The sequence below is a fragment of the Odocoileus virginianus genome, chromosome X (assembly GCF_023699985.2).
Source record: "Odocoileus virginianus isolate 20LAN1187 ecotype Illinois chromosome X, Ovbor_1.2, whole genome shotgun sequence".
Lineage (NCBI taxonomy): Eukaryota > Metazoa > Chordata > Mammalia > Artiodactyla > Cervidae > Odocoileus > Odocoileus virginianus.
Window position 1 is genome coordinate 17,807,546 of NC_069708.1, and position 17,359 is coordinate 17,824,904.

Below are 17,359 nucleotides of genomic sequence, written 5' to 3' on the forward strand. Positions count from 1 at the left end.
CTCAGCATGGTGTGGTCAAAGGTGTGAGGAAACAGTCCCTGCTGGCTGGTAAGCCTAGGTGGAGGAAGAGTGGGTAGGGGACTGTGTTGTTGCTGAATTCCACTGCAGAAGAACGTCAGAAATTATTATACTAAGTGAAGACAGTCAAAGACAAATATCTTATGATATCACTTACATGCGGAATCTAAAAAAAAATGATACAAATGAACTTATTTAGAAAACAGAAACAGACTCACTTTGGAAAACAAACTTCTGGTTACCAAAGGGGAAAGGTGAAGGGAGGCATAGGTCAGGATTCTGGGATTGACATGTACACACTACTACATATAAAATAGAAAATCAACAAGGATCTACTATATAGCACAGGGAACTCTACTCAATATTATGTAGCAAACCCAAATGGGAAAAGAATTTGAAATAGAATAGATACATGTGTATGTATAAACTGAATCATTTTACTGTACATCAGAAACTAACACAACATTATAAATAAACTATGCTGCTGCTGTGCTGTGCTCAGTTATATCTGACTCTTTGGGATCCCATGGACTGTTGCCTGCCAGGCTCCTCTGTCCATGGAATTCTCCAAGCAAGAATACTGGAGCGGGTAGCCATTCCCTTCTCCAGGGGATCTTCCCAACCCAGGGATCAAACCCAAGTCTCTCACATTGCAGCCAGATTCTTTACCACTGAGCCACTTGGGAAGCCCAAAGCAACTATACTCCAATATAAATTTTTTTTTAAAAAAATTAAAAAATAGAAGTGGGGAAGGAAGTCAGCCTAGATGCTGAGAAGAAGGAATTAAAGAGGCCAAACAAGGAGAAAAAGTGCCCAGAAGCTGGGTGGCAAGTTGTCCCCAAGAGAGGCCAGAAAACGGCAACAAATGGGAGGGGAGAGGGCAGAGCAGGGGGCAAGAGAAGGCAGAGAGTGAGAAAAAATAAATAAACAAATGGGCAAGAGGCACAGGAGGGAGACAGAAGGAGGAGAGGCAGCAAGGTAGCTTTTCTGGGCAACCAGGAAGCACTAGTCACTGAGCTTGTACATTACTGCATAAGAAATACACGGAAAAATCACGTAGAAAGTAACAGGGTGGGTGCTTGCCAAGGGCTTGGGGGCCACGGGGAGTTATTGTTTAGTGGGGACAGTGTTCCAGTTTTGAAAAATGAAAAAGCATCTGGAGATGGATGGTGGTTGCATAACATTATGAATGTATTTAATACAACTGAGCTGTGTACGTAAAAATGGTTAGGATAGCCAGTTGTATGTTCTGTGTGCTTTACCACAATAAAGAAAATGAAGAAAAAGAAAAGGAATAAATGAATAGTGAGAGAGCAGTGACTGCTTATCAGTTTCTTTTTCCAGTAGCCAAGTATTGAAAAGAAGTAGTGTGTATGGTGAAGTAAAGAAAAAAAAAAAAGTACAATGAGCTTGGATACCATCATTGAACCAACAGAAAGGGAAAGAAAGACAATATAAGTCACAGATAAGGGTAACAGAATAAATCCCAAATGGGATCAGAATCAAAATCACATGGTGGGGACAGCTTTGGGTGAGAACTGGAGGAAAAACCCTCTTCTCTGAGGTGGGGAGAGGTACCACCATCAGAATGGGAGTGGGGGCTGTGAAGTAGGAGAGAAGTGAAAGAAAGATGTCAGGAGGCAAAGGAGAAGGGAAATGGAAAACCCCAAGGTTTGAAACCAAAAGCAATCTGTTTATTTTGGTCCTTGACCAAAACTGTAGAAGTAATTGCACAGATCAGGATTTAAACAGAGAACACTTACCGGTCTTAGCTGTGGTTTTACCTTGAAGGAGCTCTGTTACCTTAAGCAAGTCAAACTTCCTAAACTGCATCTTTAAAAGAGGGAGATTTGCTAAAATAATCACACCAACCCATCCAGCTCTACACTTCAATGGCTTCAAAGAAAGAGCTTATACCTTGAACAGCGTCAGCTTACCTACACCACGTTTCCCCCCCAGAAGGGAAATGGGAACCAAAGTCAAGGTGTAGGTAATTTAAATACCCTTGGGCTGTTTTCACATCTCATTTTTGATAGTGACAGCCACAACAAACAGATGGTTACTGCTGACAAGGCCTGTGTCATTACAGTCCTAATGGTAATTAAGGTTTTCACAGCACTTTACTGTTCATGAAGAGCCTTCACACATGAAACATTTTAGTCCATCTTCACAATAGCTCTGAAACAGGTAAGGCTGCTCTTCTATCCATTTTCCAGTTGAGGAAACTGAGGCTTACAGAAGTCGATGATGTGTCCAAGGCCTCAAAGAAGACAAATGACAAAACTGGGACTTGAATCCAGGTACTCAGGACTCAGATTTTTTTCATAGTGATGTATTATTGCACATAGAGTATTGCACAGTATTTGGTGTCACAAACACAGAAAATTCATGAGTCAAAAGAAATTTGCATAGATTGATTCTTTTAATTGATTCTGGCAGTACACTTTATTGAAATGCAAGTACAATCTTAATTTTCAAGTGATGAGTGACTGGAATCCAAAGGACAGAGAAGGAGAGGACTAGGATTCAACTATTTGAATGTCCTCATTCTCGAGATGAGAAAATAGGACTCCCCTGGGACACCTGACTTGTGGGAAGCAGAACTGACACGGAACTCAGGGCTCCCACCAGCCCCAGGGCTCTCAACACTGGCCAGGTCTACACAGCTTCGGAGAAAAATTAACAACTGAACTGCTTCTTAACAATGAAATGATTCCAATTTAAATAATCTGAGGGGCTCCTTCTCTCCTTTTTCCATCTGCGAACCATATGGATGCTGCCTATTAATGGTATTAGAATTCTTCGGAGCAAATTCTTTTCACAAATGGGAGGAGTGGTAATGACAATTATGTCTTCTTTTAGTACAAAATAAAAGTAAAATGAATCTACTAAGGAATCCATCTGAGAGTTTTAAACCAACTGAAACTGCCTTCATTCCCATCCTCTACCTATAAAATGTTTTCTAGACAATTTACAATGGAAAAACTGAAAAAATGCAATGAAAATATTTTGAGCAAGACCATATTGTCAAACTATTCCCATTCTCCTCCTTGGGAAATAATGAGTCAGCAGGTGCTTCAAGAAAATTAGAGATATCAAGGGAACATTTCATGCAAAGATGAGCACAATAAAGGACAGAAATGGTATAAACCTAATAGAAACAGAAGATATTAAGAAGATGTGGCAAGAATACACAGAACTATACAAAAAATATCTTCATGACCCAGACAATCATGATGGTATGATCACTTACCTAGAGCCAGACATCCTGCAATGTGAAGTCAAGTGGGCCTTAGGAAGCGTCACTACAAACAAAGCTAGTGGAGGTGATGGAATTCCAGTTGAGCTACTTCAAATTCTAAAAGATGATGCTGTGAAAATGCTGCACTCAATATGCCAGCAAATTCGGAAAACTTGGCAGTGACCTCAGGATTGGAAAAGGTCAGTTTTCATTCCAATCCCAAAGAAAGGCAATACCAAAGAATGTTCAAACTACCACACAATTGCACTCATTTCACATTCTAGCAAAGTAATGTCCCAAATCCTCCAAGCCAGGCTTCAACAGTTCATGAACCCTGAACTTCCAGATGTTTAAGCTGGTTTTAGAAAAGGCAGAGGAACCAGAGATCAAATTGCCAACATCCCTCGGATCATTGAAAAAGCAAGCGAGTTCCAGAAAAACATCTACTTCTGCATTATTGACTATGCCAAAGCCTTTGACTGTGTGGATCACAACAAACTGTGGAAGATACTTCAAGAGATGGGAATCTGAGACCACCTGACCTGCCTCCTGAGAAATCTGTATGCAGGTCAAGAAGCAATAGTTAGAACTGGACATGGAACAACAGACTGGTTCCAAATAGGAAAAGGAGTACATCAAGGCTGTCTATTGTCACCCTGCTTATTTAACTTATATGCAGAGTACATCAGGAGAAATGCTGGACTGGAGGAAGCACAAGCTGGAATCAAGGTTGCTGGGAGAAATATCAATAACCTCAGACATGCAGATGACACCACCTTTATGGCAGAAAGTGAAGAACTAAAGAGCCTCTTGATGAAAGTGAAAGAGGAGAGTGAAAAAGTTGGCTTAAAACTCAACATTCAGAAAACTTAGATCATGGCATCCGGTCCCATCACTTCATGGAAAATAGGTGGAGAAACAGTGGAAACAGTGACAGACTTTTCTTTGGACTCCAAACTCACTGCAGATGGTGACTGCAGCCACGAAATTAAAAGATGCTTGCTCCTTGGAAGAATAGTTATGACCAACCTAGACAGCTTATTAAAAAGCAGAGATATTACTTTGCCAACCAAGATCCATCTAGTCAAAGCTATGGTTTTTCCAGTAGTCATGTATGCATTCAAGAGTTGGACTATATAATAGAAAGCTGAGCCCCGAAGAATTAATGGTTTTGAACTGTGGTGTTGGAGAAGACTCTTGAGAGTCCCTTGGACAGCAAGGAGATCCAACCAGTCCATCCTAAAGGAAATCAGTCCTGAATATTCATTGGAAGGACGGATGCTAAAGCTGAAACTTCAATACTTTGGCCACCTGCTGCAAAGAACTGACTCACTGGAAAAGACCCTGATGCTGGGAAAGATTGAAGGTGGGAGGAGAAGGGGACGACAGAGGATGAGATGGTTGGATGGCATCTCTGACTCAATGGACATGAGTTTGAGCAAGCTCTGGGAACTGATAACAGACAGGGAGGCCTGGTGTGCTGCAGTCTATGGGGTCGCAAAGAGTTGGACATGACTGCGTGACTGAACTGAACTGAACTGAGGTGCTTCTAACCAAAATTACTTTTATCACAAAGTTGAAAAATGTTTACCGTTTAAACACCACATGGTGCTAGTGGCAAAGAACCCACTTGCCAATGCAGGAGATGAAAGAGACACAGGTTCGATTCCTGGGCCAGAAAGATCCTCTGGAGCAGGGCATGGCAACCCACTCCAGTATTCTTGCCTGGAGAATCCCATGGACAGAAGAGCCTGGCAGGTGACAGTCCATGGGATCACAAAGAGTCGGACATGACTGAAGCAGCCTAGCAATGTTTAAACAGAAGACTCCACTCGAAGAATAGATGAGGATGTAAATAAGATTATGAAGTTTCAGATCCCATTTTATATGTTTTATGCAGTAAAAAAAAAAGTATGAGATTTTCATTAGACTATAAGGGACTCAAGTACAAGAACATCAAATGAAGGGAGCCATTCTGAGGTGAGCAGATAATCGCTGATCATCTTCCCTCAGGGCACCTGGGACCTTTGGGTTCATACTGATGAGACCAAGAGAAAGGATTTCTACTGTGGAAAAGGAATCAGCAAAGCTTTTAATGGACATGCAAAGGCTAATATGAAAGATGGAAAATACACCTGTGTGTTCAGTTCTGGAGCTCTAAGAGGGAGGCTGGGACAGCAGGCTGAAGGTTCTTTTCAGAGTGAACTTTCCAGTGTTTCACAATGTTTCGGAGATGAAGTTTTTACTAACGTGGATGTTCAGCCTCAAATACATAACCAAGTTTCTCCTCAAGACAGTTGCAAGAATTTGAAACTAAGATAGGAGACTAGTAAGTCCAAGACTGCCAAAGGGTGAAAATTTAATCTCCCTCATTTTTTCTGGGTTAAGAAGACATAAATACTCTAAGGTTTCAATCAAAAGCCCAGGAAAGCCAGGCCTGAGGAGAGTGGACAACCATAACTAGATTGAGTCTTCCGAAAACTGCAAGCTGGCCTTAATCTAGCTCAATATCTGAAGGTGATCAGCTCCTCTAACAGAAGACAAGAAGGAAATCCTTTCTAGAAGATGTAATCTAGAACTAGCAAGACTCTTTCACACGCTATGTCTGGGTACAAAATAAAAAATTATTAGACATGATGAAGAAGGAAATGTCAACCCACTCGAGTATTCTTGCCTGGAGAATTCCATGGAGAGAAGAGCCTGGTGGGCTGCAGTTCCTGGGGTCACATGACAGCATGTATGCCTGAGCGGGGTGGAGGAAGACGCTGCTGCTGCTAAGTCACTTCAGTTGTGTCTGACTCTGTGCGACCCCATAGACAGCAACCCACCAGGCTCCCCCATTGCTGGGATTCTCCAGGCAAGAGTACTGGAGTGGGTTGCCATTGCCTTCTCAGGGAGGAAGATGGGTTGGTAGCAATAAACAGAGGCAAAACGAAAAAAAAAAAAAAATTATTAGACATGAGAAAAGCTGCATGTAAATGCAACCAATATTCAATAGAAAAAAGACAAATGGATGTAGGCTCACAGATGATTTGCATTATTGGATTCAGTAAGTAATACCATTAAACTGATTAATTGGTTAAAAAATAAGGGAAAAAAGGAAATGGATGAAAAGATGGAGAATTTCAAAAGAGAGAACTAGAATCCGTATAAAAAATCAAATGAACATCCTAGAAAAATTAAGTATCTGAAATTAAGAATCTGAAATTAAGAAAATGTAGTGTCTCACTGGATGGGTTTAATATCACACTAGACAAAGCAGGAAACCTATCACACTGCTTCATAGCATCACTTTATATTTTTAAATGCTTATGTAAATGGCTTCCCTGGTAGCTCAGCTGGTAAAGAACCCACCTACAATGCAGAAGACCCTGGTTCGATTTCTGGTTCAGGAAGATCCACTGGAGAAGGGATAGGCTACCCACTTCAGTATTCTTGGGCTTCCCTGGTGGCTCAGCTGGTAAAAACTCTGCCTGCAATGTGGGAGACCTGGGTTCAATCCCTGGGTTGGGAAGATCCCCTGGAGAAGGGAACAGCTACCCACTCCAGTATTCTGGCCTGGAGAATTCCATGGTTTGTACAGTCCATGGAGTCACAAAGAGTTGGACACAACTGAGCAACTTTCACTTCACAGACAAAGCATAAGATAGGATTAGTAAACTTAAAGGTAAAGTTTAATGGAAAACTCACATTAAAACTCAAATAGAAAAGAAAGAAAAAAAAAGAAGAAAAGAAGAAAGAAGAAGGTAAGAAACACGGTATCCTGACCATGTATGTAACTGGACAACCAGAGAGAAGTGAGGATAGAAGCAATATTTAAAGAGACAATGGCTGAGGATTTTCTAATACTGATGAAAGACATCAACCCTCAAATTCAAGAAAGTCAGCAAACCAAAGCAGGATGAATATAAGGAAAACCACACCTGGATTTGTGAATGTCAAATGCTTGGTACAAAAACCTGGCAAGTCATGTAGTGCCCTCAAATTTAGTACCATTCTTGAAGTGGTTATGATAAAGAGGATAGTTTGGGGATATGTACCCTACTCAACAATAAAGTTTCTGTTCTTTAGTAGGATTGTAGTCATTCTGCTCTTGACCAAACACAGAAAACTGCACAATGACATCAATTTGAATATACTACAATGATGGATCCTTGACTCCTGCTTTCTACCTAGCCACTGATCTCATTTCCTTAACCTTGTAATAATGTAATTCTACATTTTATACAATAAAAAATTTAATCCCAATAAGAGTTTTTGGTAAAGCTTACTAAAATCAGGGGGGAAAACACAACCATAGTATTAAGACTGATGGGATGTCAGAATAAAATGGGACTTTTTAAAATATATAGTCCAACCCTTATGTTAAGAGATGACAAAACTGAAACCCAGAGCAATGAGAATGATATGCCCAGCCCCAGAGCTATTTAGAAACCTACTGGGAACCAGAACAACAGTGTTTCTCTCTCTACATAATATAGTACATAGAGACTATGGGATTCCCTGGTGGCTCAGTGGTAAAGAATCCACCTGCTAATGCAGGAGATGTGGATTTGATCCCTCAGCCAGGAAGATCTGCCGGAGTAGGAAATGGCAACCCTCTCCAATACTCTTGCCTGGGGAATTCCATGGTCAGAGGAGTCTGGCTGGCTACATTTAATGGGGTTGCCAAGGAATTAGATACAACTTCACAACTAAACAACAACAGATATACCTTAGGAAGGAAAACACACACTATGCAACATATTGGGGATATAATATATAAAATATTTTAGACTATTATCTGTAATATCAAAATAGCTCTTTTAGAAAACAAAAACATGAGTAACATGTAAATGCTATCTATCTCAACTAGTACCCTATTGCAAGCTGTTAAAATTCCTTGACTAGATAAATTAACAAATAAAAATATTGATTTTTCTAACTTGAAATTGTCATTGTCTTCTAAAAATACTTAATTGTGGCCACCTGAATTGATGTTGTCATTTTAAATAAGTAGCAAAGGCAATACAGAGATTCAGTAAGAAACTGATCTATAAATGAGATGTGAACTCAAAGATATAAAACTTTTGTTCTCTGAAAAATAAAAGGAAAAGCATGCCCTAAGAAAAAACTTCTAGAATACATTTTTTAACATAAGTGCAAATTCTATTTTCACCTATAAATATTAGCACATCTGTTATTTTGACAGGGGATTACTCAAGAGTTGTGGCTTTTTCATGCCTCTAATTGTGCCAATGGCCAATCTAAGAGTGGCATCACGCAGGAGGAAAACACATGCGAGACCAGAAAGAGGCCAAAAGGGTCTTAGAGTCATTTAATGGCCTCCTATTCTTTCAGGCTTTTTGGTTAAAATATGTTTTCTTTAAATACTTCAAACAGCTCTCTTAAAACATATAGATGTGTACTAAAACCAAGCTGTGGAAAAACTTAAACCTAACCATGGTTACCATCTTATCTCTGGAAAATTGGGGTCACTTTTTGTACATTTTACTAAGCATACTTACTAACATACTCTTCATGTATATTTGAACTAAGCTTCTACCTGTATATTAGAATGATACTTCCTCCTAATGCATTCTAGTCTTTTAAGAAAAGATTCTTTAATAGGTAGCAAATCAGAAACATTGAATTCATGTTTCCACTCTGACTGGTTTGTAACAGCTGGAAAAGCACACAAACATTAACATTGGATAAACTACTACTACTGTTTCCCAGTAGAAGGATAGCTTCAATGTTCACACATAGGGAGAACACAGATGAACAGCCCCAATCAATTATATCTCTTTTCACTGCCTGATATCCTCCTCTTCCAGAAACTCCTCTTAAATCAGATGCTAGAAACAAATCAATGTGAGATACTCAACGGTCCTCCATGATGAGAAGCTTCCCCAATGCCCAAGCGTATCTATAACAGCTTTCAGAAGGAAGGAGGAGGAGAGACGTAACTCCTTTTCCAGGACTGAAGAGCAGCTTCCCCATTCCACAGCATCAATGGTATCAGTATCTCATAAATGCCAAGAGGAAACCAGGGATGTTTTAAATATACTTTGGATAAAAGGATAAAGAGAGAGAACTTGAGGGGAGGCCCAAAGGAGGATGCTAGGAACCCTGGTAACCTATTGGTAGGCTCATCTTAGATTCAAACAGATTCAATCTTTCAGGGTCAAAACTGTTCTCCCAGCTGCGGACCTAAATGGAATCAGCTCTCTGGACCAAGCCTGCTCTACTCACATTCCTGCTCCTGCGTGCATGCATGCTAAGTCACTTCAGTAGTGTCTGATTCTTTGTGACCCTATGGACTATAACCTGCCAAGCTCCTCTGTTGATGGGGATTCTCCAGGCAATAATACTGGAGTGGGCTGCCATTTCCTCCTCCAGGGGATCTTCCTGACCCAGGTACCAGACCCAAGTTTCTTGTGTCTCCTGCATTGCAGGCAGATTCTTTACCCCTAAGCCACTGGGGAAGCCCATTCCTGTTGCTAGGTAAGTGTAAAAATGTCTGCAATTATTCTCTTCTCTCTGTGCTCCTTGCAACATGACTGCAGCTCCTCCCTTCAAGAGAGAGACTCTCTTTCCCCACCTACTGAGTCAGGGCTGGCTTTGTGATTTGTTTTGGATAATAGAATTCAGAGGAAGTCACTTTGTGCCAGTAGCAAGCCTAATCCTCAAGAGGTCTTGCATGCCTCTGCCCCCTCTCTTAGAACCCTGCCACCCACTGTGTTAACAAGCCCATGCTGGCCTGGTTAAAGATTAGAAACCATGTGGAGAGGAGCTGAGGACATCCTGGAAGAGCCAGACCCTAACCCGCTCGGTGAAAAATCTGCCCAGATCCAAATAACCACCCAGCTGAATCTGGCCCAAATTGCCAACCCACAGAATCAAGGGCTCACTAAATGCTGGTTGTTTTAAACCACTAACCAAACCAATACTGTGGTGGTTTGTTGAGGAGCCAAAGCTAACTGATATAGTAAGGAATGCTTTGTCATGAATTATTCATTCAATGAACATTTGTTAAATGCCTTCTATATTTGAAGTGGTGATCTAAGGGTACGAAGATTAGTATGTGATAGTGCCTGCAATTAGGAAGTCATTCCTCTAACAACAGTAAAAACAAGTATGAACAGCAAAGTCTACTTAGAGGATAGGAAGGTTCAGTCCAAGAGGTCACATTTGAGCTGGTTTTTAAGGAAAGACCAGCAAGTCACCAGTGGACAGGAACAGACATCAGAAGCAGAAGAAACAGCACTAGCAAAAGCACAGAAGGAGCTCAAGGAATGTTCTAGGAATGGAAAACAGTGTAAGACAGATGGAGTGTGGGGAGGAAGTGGCAGATGACAGAGCATGAAAAGCAGGTTGAAGGCAAATAATGAAGAGTGTCATACTGTAAATCAAGCTACAGGATTGGAATCCCTCTTGTAGGCGTGGAGAGCTACACATCATTTTTAAAGTGGGAAATGACGTGATTAAATCTGTTTTAGGAAACAAAAGCTGATGAGAAGTAGGGGATTAGAGGCAAGAGTTAAGAATCAGGGAGATGAATTTGGAGACTATTATTACCATCCTCAAGGGGACCTGAATCACAAGGTAGTAAATATTAAGGGAGAGAAGATGCCTTTGAAAGGAGTTTCAGAGATGGGAGCAGGACCTAACAGCCTTGACAATCAACTACAGGTGGGCTTTGAGGGTGATATATACGTTGTGTGGGAGAATCAGAGACAGTGCCAAGATTTCTAATTTGGGAGCCTAGATTAATAGAAAATGTATCAGTTAAGGCATCAAGAGCAGAAGAGCGGACTGGAGAGGAAAAAAACAGGGTTTTTAGAAAGGCACCTATGGGATACCCAGTAAGAGATGTCCAGGAGGCAGAGAACAATACAGATCTGGACCTTATGCTGAGGGATGGGTAGTGCAAATAGGAGATAAAGACCTGGGGTCTCTTTAGCATACAGAGCAGGGACAGATGGCCAGCTCAAGACTGGAAAGTGAATGTGAACACAGGGCCTTCGGGGAAAAGATGGAGACAGAGAGGAGCAGAGGGATGGCATGATCCTGAGGGACATAAATATTTCAGAGGCAAAGGAAAGAAGTATCACCAAAGAGCAGCAACCTTCCTTGGGGATGGAAGAGGGGAGCAGAAGGATCATTCTGAAAGTATGGGTTACAAATTAAGGAAAAATAGAAAACCATCCCTTTTGTCACATTCTTTCCTCTGGCCAAGCCATCCCTGGGACTTTTCCCTAGGGTTCTTCCCACTATAGAGGGGTCCCGAAGTCACAGTCAGTGGCGGTAGAGGGAGACAGCAACAGGAGCAGCTTGAGGAAGAGCATCACTGTCCATATATTTGATGGAAAAAAACTTTTTCTCAAGCCCTTGGTGGCACCTGCTGCAGCAAAGAACATCATCAACTTTCATTCTTAGGATACTTTTTTGAAATCTGCTTCTGGTTAACTTATTGCATCTTCCAAACAGATTGCCTTCATATATTTTCAGTAACTAGAAGGAAAGCTTTTAAAAATATCCCCAAAGTAGGAAAAACTTCATAAATAGAATGCAAAAAGCAATACCCAAGAATGGAAAAAAATGGTAATCAGATTCATTAAAAATCATCAAAAAATACTGTGAAGACAATGAAAAGGCAACCTAGACTGGGAGAAAATGTAATACATATATCTGACAAAGGATCCATGTACAGAATAAAACTACATGACAAAAAAATAAGAAAAATACAAAGAATCCAATTCAAAACTGGGAAAAAAATTTTAATAGGAATTTCACAAAAAGATATCCAAATGCCCATAAGCATGTGAAATGGCATTTAACATTACTTATCAGGAAACATAAATTAAGACCATAAGGACCACCTCACACCCATTAGGATGGCTACTACCCAAAAAAAAAAATAAATAAATAACAAGAGCTGGCAAGGGTGTGGAAAAACTGAAACCTTTGCACACTGTTGGGAATGTAAAATGGTGCAATGTCTATGGAAAAAAGTGCCCACCAACAGACAAATGGATAAATAAAATGTGGTGGACATTCATACAGTGGAACATTACTTAGCTGTAAAAAGAAAGGAAATGCCAACACATTCTACAACATGAATGAATCTTAAGGACATTACGCTAAGTGAAATAAGTGGGTTACAAAAGAACAAATATTCCAGATTTCAACCCATATGAGGTACTTAAAGTAGTCAAATTTATAGAGATAGAAAGTAGAATGGTGTTTGTCAGGTACTAGAGGAAGAGAAAATGGGGAGTTATTGTTTAATGGATATAGCTTCAGTTTCACAAAGATGAAAAGAGTTTGGAGATGAATAGTGGTGATGCTTAAACAACAAAGTAAATGTACTTAATACCACCAAAATTTTTAAGTGGTTACAATGGTAAATGTTATGTACATTTGGCCAAAATTTTTTAAATTAAAAAAAATTTTTTAAACCCACAAAGACATATCACTACTCTCCTACAAAAACAGCTAAACTAAAAAAGACCAACAAAACCAAGTGTTGGTGAAAATGTGGAGCAACTGGAACTCCTGGTCGAGTGTAAATTGGTAAAATCATCTTGGAAAACCATTTGGCAATATCTACTGAAGTTAATGGATGGGGTACCCTGATAGCTCAGTTGGTAAAGAATCTGCCTGCAATATAGAAGATCCCAGTTTGATTTCTGGGTCGGGAAGATCCGGTGGAGAAGGGATAGGCAAGCCACTCCAGTGTTCTTTGGCTTCCCTTGTGGCTCAGCTGGTAAAGAATCCGCTTGCAATGCAGGAGACCTGGGTTCAATCCCTGGGCTGGGGAGATCCCCTGGAGAAGGGAATGGCAACCCACTCATTGTATTCTGGCCTGTATAGTCGATGGGGTCACAAAGCGTCGGATGTGACTGAGTGACTTTTACTTTCACTAAAGCTAAATACAAGCCTACCCTGTGACCTTAACAGTTCCACTCCTCCGTTTATGCTAAAAAATAATGAGTGAGCATGTGCACCAAAAATCATAAGCCAGAATATTCACAGCTGCTTTATTCATATTAGTCATACAGTAGAAACAATCCAAAGACCCAACAGGAGAATGGATAAACAAACTGTGGTATATCCATACAATAGAAATTACTACTCAGCCAATTAGCATGAACTACTAACACAGCAACATGGATAAATCACAAAGACATTATGCATGTGTGCTCAGTCGCGTCTGAGTCTTTGTGGCCCTATGGACTGTAGCCCGCCAGGCTCCTCTGTCCATGGGATTCTCCAGGCAAGAATACTGGAGTGGGTTGCCATGCCCTCCTCCATGGGATCTTCCCAACCCAGGGGTCAAATCTGCATCTCCTGAATCTCCTGCATTGCAGGCGGATTCTTTACCACTGAGCTAATGGGGAAGCCCCCACAAAGACATTATATTATGTGAAAGAAGACATACACACAAGTCCCTTCTATATGACTCTATTTACATGGAGCTTAACAACCAACAAAAGGAATGGATGGAGTTGAAAAAATACTACAGTGTGGAAACAAAATCATAATGTAGTTATCTTCAGATTAGAAATAGGATAAAAACTGACCAGAAGGGGAAAGAAGAGGAAATCTTTTGGGGTACTGGAAAAGTTGTACTCTTGACCTAGGTGGTAGTCCCATGAGCATACACACATATAAAAGTTCATAGAGCAATACACTTCAGATTAATGCATTGTACACACTTTATTGTATGTATGTATTCAGTTGCTCAGTTGTGTGACTCTTTGGGGCCCCATGGACTATAGCTTGCCAGGCTCCTCTGCCCATAGAATATTCCAGGCAAGAATACCAGAGTACGCTGCCATTTCCTACTTCAGGGAATCTTCCCTACTCCAGGGAATCTTCCTGACCCCAGGATCAAACCCACATCCCTTGTGTCTCCTGCACTGGCAGGCAGATTCTTTACCACTAACGCCACCTGGGAAGTCCCATGTTATACCTCAAAAATAAAATACAGTATTTTCAAAGCAGTGCTCTTCCTGGGCACATCTTTAAAGCACCTGATGTCTCTATATTGAGAATGCTATAATTCCAGAAAGGAGTAAAATCTCATCTTTGCTCCTTTCCTTTGTGACTTAGAAGATTAGACCCCATTCTTCTTAGCCAAACTGAGCAATGATTAGTGACTTCCTAGTTTACAGAGTCAGATAATGAATGTAAGTCCCACACAGTGCAAATTTATGTGTTCTTAAGTGTCTGAGAGCTGTCGTCAAGCCACTCCACACCCTTGGGATCTTTCCAGCAAACAATGTTTCAGTTTTCAATTTATACTTTTCAAGTCAGAGTTCCCAATTTGCTTTCTATTGGTAAATGTCCAATTTGATATTATTCTCTTCAAGAACAGCATCTGACTTTGTCTTACACCCTCATGGGCAGGGGTTAAACAAATCCCTCTTCAACTGTAAAGGCAGAAAGTAAAAATATCACAAGATATCTCCACATTCTGGCATTGGATGAATGCATACATCCCCCGGGGAAAGACAAAGCTTCATCCCCTTTAACAGCCATTTTGATGCCAGCTCCTTATACAACCAACATGATCATAAATATAGCTTCCCTGTGAAAGCATCATTAGCTATGGCCCACAAATTTAAGGAAAGAAAATCAAAAGCCACCAAGGTGAACTCCCCCCACCCCCACTTCCTCTACCATTCATAACTTACTCAGTTGAAAAAGGGCCTTAATATGCAAAATCTTATATTTTAATGATGTCCAGAGGCAAACTCTTTTAAATTGGGTCACAGTGATAAACTTTCTGAACTTGAGAACTTGACTGTCTTTGTTCCCATATTAAAGTTGTCATTAGTTGAGTCAAGTAGGTGAATTATGAAGGTACTTCTTATATGTTGGGCTTGGAAAAGCCAGCAAGGTAGGAGAAAAATGACAAGGGGCTGGTTTAAAAGAAGCAGCCTAGGGAATTCCCTGGCAGTTCAGTGGTTAGGATTCTGCACTGTCACTGCTGAGTATGTGGCTAAATTTTTTTTTAAAGAAGCAGCACAGAGAGTTCCCTGGAGGTATTCATTTGATCCCAGGTAGGGAACGAAGATCCCACATGCTGCCCCAAGTGGCCAAGAAAAAAAAAAGCAGTAGCCTGTATGTATTCTGATAAGTGAGATGTCAAGTGAGACACAGTTTTTTATAAAAAGTGGGTATTATTATGTTGGTTCAACAGGGTGGCTTTGGTAACCGTGTCCCAAAATAAATTTTTCAGAACAATTGGCAGTTTCATACAGCTTCAGGAAAAGTGCTTTTAAAAGCAAACATCAAGCGACAACTGGTTGAATGCAAAGCCACATGGTCACAATGGAAACAATGCCTCTTTTTTAGAGCAGTAAAAAGTAACACAGTATAATGATGTGCAGTATTTTTATTTAAATACATGGTCTGCAATAGAATACACTTGCTTTCTCCTTTGAGAAGACCTCAAAATACATTTCACTTCATAAAAGTCGATATAAATGTCAGGATAGTGGAATGCAATAATTATAAAGCCAGATAGATGGATTAATTGTTCTACATACCTGTGGTTTTTCAGATCCCTGTGTTTGCGTACTGAGGTTCACTCTTATTTTTCTGAAAGTACTTCTGGAAGCTCCCGTCTTGGCTTCTACACTGCCACCTGTAGACGAAAAAGAGAAATAATCCATGTATTATTCATTCACCATACATATTTTCTAGGCATCAAACAGAGACAATTAGAAAAGTGGCAAAATATTTGCTCTAAAAAATAAGTGTTCTTTCTTTTCTGTGTGTAAAATTTGTAAGGAGTCCCTCACCCTCAATAGTTTGATAAATTATTTAGAAATTTGCCCATACATAAGTCTCAGATCAACACCACTCTGATCAGTTCATTAAAGAGATAGGAGTCCCAGAATCTATTCTCATGCCAACCTTGCAACTGTTTCAAGACCAGTCTTTTAATATTAGAAGACAACTTTTGTTAACCAGGTAATTAAGAATTCTGTAAATTACCACAAAGAAAAAAGGGAGAGATCCAGGAAAAGATTGCTCTGTCACATAGTTGTAAAATGTCTATTTAAAATAATAATATTAATTCTAACACAAACTAGAGCTGTGCCCAATCTAAAACAGCTAAGTGGGGTGTTTTCATCATAAGGCCCTATTCTTGATTTGAATGTGAATGAGCGCTCAAAGGCCTTTCTGACACTCCAGATTTTAATATAGGCAGGTCTTTTTTCTTAAAAAAATAAAGAATAGAAATCTATGAGCAGAACAAGCAATGAATAAAAAACTGTGTGTCAGTGAGTCAAAGCAGCCGTGAGATGAGAGGGATGTGTGTGTGTGTGTGTGTGTGTGTGTGCGCGCGCGCGCGCACACACACACACACACACACACACAGAAAGAGATGCTGGAGTTAATCTAGAATAAAAGACCCTACACCAGGGTGTATGTATGGTGTGGATGTTTGTGACAGAGACAGACAGACAAGCAGACTACCCCAGGGTGTGGTGCGGTGTGGTGGTGTGTGGTGTGTGTGTCTGAGAGAGGGCAAGGGAGAAGAAGAGGGAGAGAGAAAGGGAAAGAGAGGACAGAGACAGAGGTTGGGATTCCAGAGTTGAGAATTTTTGCCTCCTCTTGGTCCTAAAGTATATCCAGAAGAAGTGCTCCAGCTCCAGCACATTAAGCTAAAGGGACAAGCACCATTCCCTACCCCCAACTCCCACCCCATGTGAGACAGCACCAGAAGCCACCCAGGCAGCAGGCCCGCCGAGCTCCCTCCCCAGCAAACCCGGGGGCCTTTTTTCAGCCTCATCAGGGATCCTTCCCCACTTACTGGTAATTTACTTTAACGCCCGGAAAGCCTGGTTTGGTTTAAGGAACGGCAGCAAATCTACGAAAATCAAGTCTCCTGAAGCCGCTCTCCTCCTCCTCCCTAGGACTGACATTTACACTAACACCAACTCCTCCTTCCCACCCCCGAAGGCGCGCTGGGCTACCCCAAGAGGCTCTTTGGAGGGCCCGCCAGCAACCAATGTTGCTCCCACGTGTCTCCATTAAACCCTCACCCAAACGTGCACAAGGCGCCAAGTGCATGCACACAGTCAGCCTTCCGAGAGA

The 17,359-nt window shown here is 40.9% G+C and overlaps 1 protein-coding gene across 1 annotated transcript in view; it reads right to left on the reverse strand.

Annotated features, from left to right (window-relative positions):
* LOC139033118 (uncharacterized) overlaps positions 1-17,359 on the reverse strand; it is an 88,931-nt gene that overhangs the window by 62,428 nt on the left and 9,144 nt on the right. Inside the window, exon 3 of the mRNA XM_070461792.1 lies at positions 15,802-15,899. Within this exon, the coding sequence (XP_070317893.1) occupies positions 15,802-15,899 (98 nt within the window). The remainder of the gene's footprint in view (positions 1-15,801; positions 15,900-17,359) is intronic.